The 8,704-nt window shown below is 42.2% G+C and overlaps 1 protein-coding gene across 4 annotated transcripts in view; it reads right to left on the bottom strand.

The window, feature by feature from the left end:
- The window catches only part of zgc:158766 (uncharacterized protein LOC100009641 homolog), a 180,843-nt gene that overhangs the window by 19,253 nt on the left and 152,886 nt on the right, over window positions 1-8,704 (bottom strand). For all 4 annotated transcript variants that reach the window (XM_048616664.1, XM_048616684.1, XM_048616677.1 and 1 more), the window contains exons 13-16: window positions 7,319-7,510; window positions 5,084-6,027; window positions 2,984-3,233; window positions 401-490 (exon numbers count right to left, since the gene is read on the bottom strand). In XM_048616664.1, the coding sequence (XP_048472621.1) occupies window positions 401-490; window positions 2,984-3,233; window positions 5,084-6,027; window positions 7,319-7,510 (1,476 nt within the window). The remainder of the gene's footprint in view (window positions 1-400; window positions 491-2,983; window positions 3,234-5,083; window positions 6,028-7,318; window positions 7,511-8,704) is intronic.

The raw sequence follows: 8,704 nt of genomic DNA, 5'->3' as shown, positions 1-8,704 counted from the left end.
AAATGCTTTCAACATTCAGTCGTCATGCAAAGTGATATACAAATGTAAGTCTTTCAATCTTCCTTCAAAATATACTATGGGATCCTCCAATATTCAATGAGGGACCAGGGTTTAATATGAACCATGAAAGCTGCAGCTGCAAAAGTGCAACTCCCACACTGCATCGGGGCATTAGTTTGGAATACATGATCAAGTCCCTGGAGAGGAAATCAAATGCACAACATTTTGAACCCCAAACTAGAAAGAGTAGTCACTGAGCAAAAACGGAAACATTTTTCTCAATACTTAACTATTACATATTCTAATCCAAAGTTACCACTCTTCTAACCCTACAAGCACTTTTCTCTCCGCACTGATTTGAATTGAATTTGGCTTTTTTCAAAACCTACACACCACCTACTTTAAAGAAAGTGTTTCCATGACTGGCAAGGAGAGCGTCGGACCGGGGTTTGTTCTTGCTGTACAGTGCATACATCCCGAATTGCTCTTCCTAGATGAACAAAGTAAACAAATTAAAATTGCAAACATTAGGATAAACAGACAGTGCTGCATGGTTCCAAATGTATTCAACAAACACGTAGTTAAACCACATTCTCAGACTCGGAACCTGCTCATTAAACTCATCTTGAATCGAATTTGCTCGTCTCAATAAAACTCCCAAACTATTTTAAATGCTGCTTTCAGGTACTGCAGACTCAGTGGATATTCTCGATAAATGAGGAAGAGAGCACTTTGATTTCACCGCGGTTCTTTAATTTTCTCAATTTTAACTACGGCAGAGTTAATAGTCACTCAGGCATATCCATTTTATACCCAACAGTTTATGATTTTTAACAGTTGTGGAGGGGCTGGAGTCACTGGGCTGACTTCATATGTGTAATGCTCCTTTCACAAATTGTCCTAATCCAAAAAGTAGACCTTGTTTTTTAACCTCCACGCTGAACAAAGAAAGTTTTCAGACTGACTCGATGGTTTCCTGGCTGGGGGAGAAGGGTGTATTGCAAAGACAGCAAACAATTTGAAAGGGTTTGCACCTCTTTTTTCTGTAGAATCCCTACAATGTGGAAATAGGCCCTTCGGCTCAACAAGTCCACACTGACCCTCAGAGCATCCTCTTATAATCTACCTAATCCACACATCTGTGGACACTATGGGGCAATTTAGCATGGCCAATCCACCTAACCTGCACATCTTTGGACGGTGAGAGGAAACTGGAGCACCCGGTGGAAACCCACACAGACATGGGGAGAATGTACAAACTCCACACAGTTTTTTTTTAAGAAACGTAGTTAACAAGCTTAAACCGTTCAGATGTTCCCTGATCTTGTACATCTTTCCTGTCTTCAGTTTCTCTCATTTTGCCTCCTTTTGTCTTTATCATTTCCTTTGATGAACCAGCTCCTGTTTTTTTTTTATTATATAGACTCCCTACTGTGTGGAAACAGGCCCTTTGGCCCAACAAGTCCACACCAACACCTGAACGGCAAAACACCTCAGCAGTAACTTTGTGAAGGCATTATAAAATGGAAACGACACGCTTTTCCTGCTTCTAGGCAGGAGATTTGAGCGGAAGAGGGCAGCTAGCCTGGTGCTGTTCTCCCTCCCGTTCCTGCAGGAGTCTGAATCGACCCCACACCATAGCTGGATACATTCTGAACTATCAGGCAGAGCAGTACACTTGTTCAATCAATCAGCCAGACTGTGACAGCACTATAAACGCACAGAGGATGCAGCAGCCTTGGCATGCATGAGGCAGCGTGTGCCATATTTACAGCCTGATGCTTTTCTGCGATGCTTCTTCCCATTTCTGGGCCGGCAGATTGCTCATAGGAACTCCCAAAGGGGGCGTCCTATGTCTATTGCTGACAAGCCTGAAAACACGAGGCAGGCAACAGAATGAGCTGTACAGGTACTGAGTGCAACTGAATCAGAATGTGTGAAGCATGCTGAAGGGATAGAAGACTGGTAAAGTGATGCGTCTCATTACATCTTTTGGTTTTGAGGCTGTGACATGGGGCTAAAAGAATATCATGGGTATTTGCCACACAACACAAAGGGTATTAGAAATATCACCAAAGCCATTTTGATGTAAATAATAAGGCATCCCTTGTGAACATCTTAAATAGATATTAAGGCATAATACTTCATTAGTGATAAATCCAAAAGCTCCAAATCTCACAATGCAAAGTTTTCGGTATCTTACTATGCCTTTGAACTGAGCTGTGTGATAACTACAAGCTGTTCTTCCCACGAGCTTTACGACTTTAGATGATTACATTGACGCTTCTCAAAACCACACAGATTGTCACCTTCACACCATCTCATTTGCAGTTTATTAAAATCACATGGTGGAGTCCACATTCGCACTTCCTGGTTCCCATGATATCCTGCCAGAAAACAATGAATTTCATCCACCTTGGTCTTTCTTGCTGCCTTAGGCCAGGTTTTGCTCTGGCAGCAACTGCGCTCAGGGAGCCTCCTACAATTTCAAGTTAAAACTGGATCGCAGCAATCAAGGTGCAAGTTTCACATTTTCTCAAGGTCTCTCCTGCCTCGGGAGGATAGTCTCCTGGCTGCCAGAAGCTGTGCAGTTAAACTGGTGAGGCGGAGGAATGTTTTGCCAGTCTAGCGGTTTCTGCCCAGCCACCATTTTAATGCCCTTGTCTCCATTGTTTCCAATAGATGGATTGGGCTAAACTTGGACGTTGTGTTTTAGTTGATGGACAATAGATGGGGCTTCATAACTTTGCTTTTAGTGCGTTGGACTTTGTGATGAACAAAGTGGTACAAGAGATTGAAAAAGGGCCTATCTCAGGGCTTTGTTGACATATATTGCACAAAAGAATAAAGTTCTGTTAACACGCCCTTGATACACTTGATTTTCTATTCAGTAGCACTGGACAAATGTTCCCCTTTGTGTGTTTCATATTTCAAATTAACTCCAAACAAAAACATTGCTTAGTAGGAATGGATGGGGACTTACATGCTTGAGGAAGCACTGACTGACTTGAAGCGGACCGTTGGTGCAGTTCTCGAGTTCCTTCAGAAAGTACTGGCAATGAAAATCGTAGAGCTTCTCCAGATTCCCAAATATGATAGTGCGCTTTCCACGCAGATCCTGGGGCAGGTCCAGTCTCTCCATCTCTGGAAAGTAATGGTCTATGATATATCCAAGGGATTTGACATACTCCCTCTCTGTGCTGATCATTTCATCCATTATATGCTGCAGCTTACTGCGGGGAAATAAAGGAGGACACCCAGTTTGAATATCTTTTAGCAGTGTGAATAGATGCACAAATGATCTTGGACTCATCCATTGTATTTCATCCTATGACTTGGTAGATCTGTCCTGTTAAGCTTTGAAAGTTGAATGGGGTTACAAATCCTATGAATTGACTCTTGATACATAGGCTGTATCATTTGTGAGATAGTTTCAGTTCTTTTTCAAGTACGCAGAATGTATAGCACAGAAACAGGTCATTGAGCCAAACAAATCTATAAACTATTTATACTCAATGCTCTCCCTTAGCACCCTTCCTCATCTAACCCTGTTAGCATAAACACCTATCTCCTTCTCGCGTAAATGCTCATCAAGATTCACTTTACATACATCTTTGATATTTGCCTTCCTGATAGTAACAAATTGCACAGTGTAAATACTCCCTTGGTAAGGAAACTAAATATATTTGAATCCTTCCATGGAATACCCTGCCATCATGCTAACTAATTAAGTTATGACTTCCAAGATTATTTAACTGGGTAACCACCATCGAAAAGGTCATAGTTGAGCTGACATGGATCTCGATTACTCTCGAGCTAAGTATAATTTTGTCAAATCAATCAACTTTCATATTGACATGACTGCTTTGTTGCTAATGCAGGATCTCCAACAGAAAGTTGAAATTCTACATTCTGTCTAAAAACATGTAGCCCCAATTTTTATACTCTTCCAACTGAGAGATTGTGAAATAAGATTTCCACCATGTGTTGAAAAATTAATGTCACCAGTCTGAAAAATTAATATCTGAAATAAGAATGCAACTTCTGGAGGAAATTTTATAACCTTGGAATCTGAAGTAATGCAAGGCACTAATTTGAATTCTTAAAATATATCCTTACAACCACACCAACTGGTTCAATACCAAGTCAGTGCATCCCAGTGGTCCAAGATTCAGACTAAATTTCATCAGTGATTGGCAGAGAGACGTCAGCACAAAATGAAGACTTTGTCTCTCTGTCATCTGGAAATCTAGTTACCATTCTCCCTAGAAGGTTGTGGGTGTTGAGGTCATACAGTCGTAGAGCCATAGAGTTGTACTAGAGGGAAACAGACCCTTTGTCCAACTTGTCCATGCTGACCAGATATCCTAAACTAATCTCGTCTATTTGCCAGCATTTGACCCATATCCCTCTAAGCCCTTCCTATTCGTATACCCATCCAGATGCCTTTTAAATATTGTAATTGTACCAGCCTCCACCACTTCCTCTGGCAACTCATTCCATACATGCACCACCCTCTGCATAAAAAAGTTGCCCTTAGGTCCCCTTTATATATTTCCTCTCTCACCTTAAAGCTATGCCCTCTAGTTTTGGACTCCCCCACCCTATCCCTGCTCCCCATGATTTTATAAACCTCTATAAGGTCATCCCTCAACCTCAGACTCTCCAAAGAAAATAGCCCTGGCCTATTCAGCCCCTCCCCATTGTTCATACCTCCAACCCTGGCAACATCCTTGTAAATCTTTCCTGCACCCTTTCAAATTTAACAACTTCCTTCCTAAAGCAGGAAGACCAGAATCGAATGCAGTATTCCAATAGGGCCCTCACCAATGTCCTGTACAGCTGCAACCTGAAGAAAGCCGCAATAAATAGATTTTTAATCGTGTAAAGTCACCAAGGAGGAGTGGTAGTTAAATCTAACTGAGAAAGAAAACAGCAATGATCAAAATGAACAGCACAACAGGCTGGAGGCATCGAATGACCTATGGTAGTTTAGGTTGATAGTGCAGAGCCTTCTCAGAGTTAAAGCTGGAAATATTTCCAATTATTGCATCAATGTTCTGATGACTAATGAAATCATTACCTCCCGGTTCGCTTAGCTTCTTCTGCATGTGGATGGAGCATCCTGGAAGATATCGGTAAGCTGCGAGTCCTGGTCAACACCGGGCTTTTTAGCTCTGATCTGAAAACCCGATTTTTGTCAGCCACCACATTGCTGACCACCTCCAAGCCTTTGATGTAAACTCCGGTGTTGCCGTGCCTGCCAGCTTCAATGTGGCTACTCTCTCGTTGCCACAACTCAAAGCTCTGGGCCTTCTTCATGATCTTTTTCAACGGCTGCTTCTTGTGCCGAGGTGCCAGTGAGCAGGCAGGCTCCGAGTGGCAGGATGAGGCAGATGAGCTCGTGGCGCAGTTGTCGAGATCTTTGTAGAAGATGCTGCCGCCGCATAACCTGCCACCAGCTGGAATCGAGGATAGAGAGGTCGTGCTGAATTTAGACGATGCGTCGACACTTTGGCGGGACTCTTCATAATGTGATGGAGCGGGGCATTCTGATGCCACAAAAACCTGATCGTGTTCCTGATGATGCACTGACTCATCAGGCCACGTGCCGTTCTCCATATTCTCTGTGGCCTTTTGAGACAAAGAGTCTCCAAGCTCATCAGATCCTTCTGTGTCAAACTCACCGCTTGTCCGGGGACCGTCATCCTCAGAGTCTACTTTAGTGGCCAAGTTGTTGCTGTGGCCCTCATGGATTCTGATAGCAGTGGCCAAGACCTCTTCCAAAAGATGCCTTGTTTGTTGGCACTTCACCCACTGGAAGTTCCACTGCTTCAATTCTCTAGCGCTGCCGAGGCTAAGGACCATCTCGTTCATCTCCTGGAAGTTTTCTGCATTGAACTTGACAGCATCCTGGTGGTATCTTTCCAAGCTCTGAACCACAGCTGTGGTACAGTCTAAGGTGCTTTGCTCGTCCACTTTCAACTGCCTTAGGTAATCGTTGCAGTGCAAAACCCACTGGTCAGCCTAATAATGAAAGCGGAAAAGATCACAATAAGTAAGAAATGAAACTATATTTTCCTTTTAGTGACAGTCACCATTTCTTTGTTTCAGGATTGATCAATCCAAATCAATTTATTTCTTTAAGAGATCACACAACTTTTTTAAAAGTCACAAAAAAAATGCAATCAGTAAAACAGAGAGAAAAGTACTTCAAGTAAAGGAATTCCCTCACCTCATGGCAAATTTGTATAGAAAACGTATAGAATTTAATATACACATGTAGTAGTCTGTAGACAATAAGAAAACAAAGGAGCAAATAGGACTTATAGAATCCCTAGAGTGTGGAAGCAGGCCATTTGGCCCATCAAGTCACACTGACCCTCAGAAGGGCATCCCATCCAGACCTACCCCTATCCTATCTTTGTAACCCTGCATTTCCCTGGCCAATCCACCTAACCTGCACACCTTTGGACTGTGGGATGAAACCGGAGCAAACCCACACAGCCATAGGGATAATGTGCAAGCTCCACACAGACAGTTGCCTGAGGGTAGAATTGAACCCAGGTCCCTGGCACTGGGAGGCAGCAGTGCTAACCATTGAGTCACTGACCATACCACCCAACTGGTAGACATTTCAACAAAGCACATTCATGTCTAACAGACTTTTTAACAGATGCAAAAGTTTTGCGAAATACAACAAGATCACAAATTATTTTTGGGATTTAAGTGGACTGTAACTGGCATATCTATAATAGAAAAGGATTAACTTTTCAGGGCTGATTCCCAACTGATGGATTGTAAATAGAGTTTTAGCACAAGGTCAACAATGGGACCTACACAACTGTTGAGTACAGGTTGTTCTGTTACAAAGCATGTTTCTTTGACGCGAATCAGCTGTAATGTGACTGATGAATACTGGACGCTGTTTGGATAACGCAAACTTTCTGCTGTACAGGTATAGCAATTTTCTATAGCAATTTCCCTATAATGCGATCTTCTATGGCAATTTCCTGTAGCGCAAGGTCACGCAAGACGGCAACTATCACATTCTAGGTGAACTACCTGTACTCAAAACCTTATATTAACCCTTATATTTAATGAAGGTAACATCCAACCTCATGCTGCAACTCAAAATTCCTAATATTCAAAATATTGTCAGATTTTATAATGATAATTTTTTTCTGTTTTGTTTAACAAAGGTCTTACATACAATTAACTAGTAGAAAAAGTCCCAATAACATAAACAGCAACACAGTCAACAAAACAGAGAGCAAATCAGTGGTGACAGATAAAAGCTGCACTATAAGCCACTTACTGTCTCATAAAATTCATGCAAATTCACTATGTTGTCCAAATCTGTCCTCCACTTTTCCAGCCTGTTGATGAAGTTACTTAAAAACTGCTTGAAATCGTTGACTTTTTCACCCAAGTATCGCAGCTCTTTGTGTGTTTGACCGTTTAGATGGCCAGCATCTTTGATCAATTGCATGCCCCTTTTGTATTGTTGCTGTAAAACAAAATCACAATTAAAGTCTGCACTCAACTGTGATCTACCTTGTCTGTCTCATAGTTCAAATGACACCATAATACATCCCTGATCTTTTGAAGAAAAAAATCCATTTCACTCTTACATTTACTGTCATTATATGTACATATATGTTTTGCTATTGTTTCATTGCTTGTGCATTTGATCTTTTTATTCATAAGTGGGAGATGTCAACAGTTACCTTTTGAAACGGTGGTGCTCTTAATATAGCTGTGACCATTTGTCTGGACATGCTAATGTACAACTTGCATTTATACACTGTGAAACACTCCAAGGAGCCACAGAGGGACAATTATCCATCAAAATTTGGCATGAAGTGACATAGGGAAATATTAGAATAAAGGACCAAATGTTTAGTCAAAGAGCAACGTTCTAAGAAGCTTTTCAGATAAGGTGAATGAGATTGCAAAGACATTCCGAGAGGGCTTTTCAGCGTTTTTGGTCTCCCTGGCCAGTTAAAGGTATTCCATCTTTTGGTGGAACAAGAAAGTTGTGAATAAGCAAGAGACTAAAATTGGAGGATGCACTAATTTTGGAGGGTCTTAAGTCTGGAGGAGGCTATAGAGGTAGGGAGGAGGAAAATCATGCAGGGATTTGAAACAACCATGGGAATTTTAAAATCAAAGTGCAGCCATACCAGAAGTCAATGTAGCTCAACAAGTACAGGAACAATGAGAGTTGAGTTTGGGGCTGAGTTGATGAAAAGGCAACAGAGGGTTTCTCCAAAAGAGATGAGCACCTATCTATCCACAGGGATAGCAAGAGATGCAGATGCTGGAGTCAGAGATAACACAGTATGGAGCTGGAGGAACACAGCAGGCCAGGCAGCACCAGAGGAGCAGGGAAGCTGACGTTTCGGGTATTTTTCTGAAAAAGGGTCCTGACCCGAAACGTCAACTTTCCTGCTCCTCTGATGCTGCCTGGCCTGCTGTGTTCATCCAGCTCCACACTGAGTTATCTATCCACAGGCCTCTTTTTGCAGCAATGAACCTCAGAGAGCAGTCTATTAGATCACACCACCAACAAATCCAGCAAGTATTAAAAGATGCCTCACAGCTGTCAAGAAGTCATAGAATCCCTACAGTATGGAAACAGGCCCTTCGGCCCAACAAGTCCACTCCGAACCTCACAGCATCCCACCCAGACCCATCCCCC

This window comes from Rhincodon typus, chromosome 2 (assembly GCF_021869965.1).
Source record: "Rhincodon typus isolate 14 chromosome 2, sRhiTyp1.1, whole genome shotgun sequence".
NCBI classification, from domain to species: Eukaryota; Metazoa; Chordata; class Chondrichthyes; order Orectolobiformes; family Rhincodontidae; genus Rhincodon; species Rhincodon typus.
This window is presented reverse-complemented; position numbering and strand designations above follow the sequence as displayed.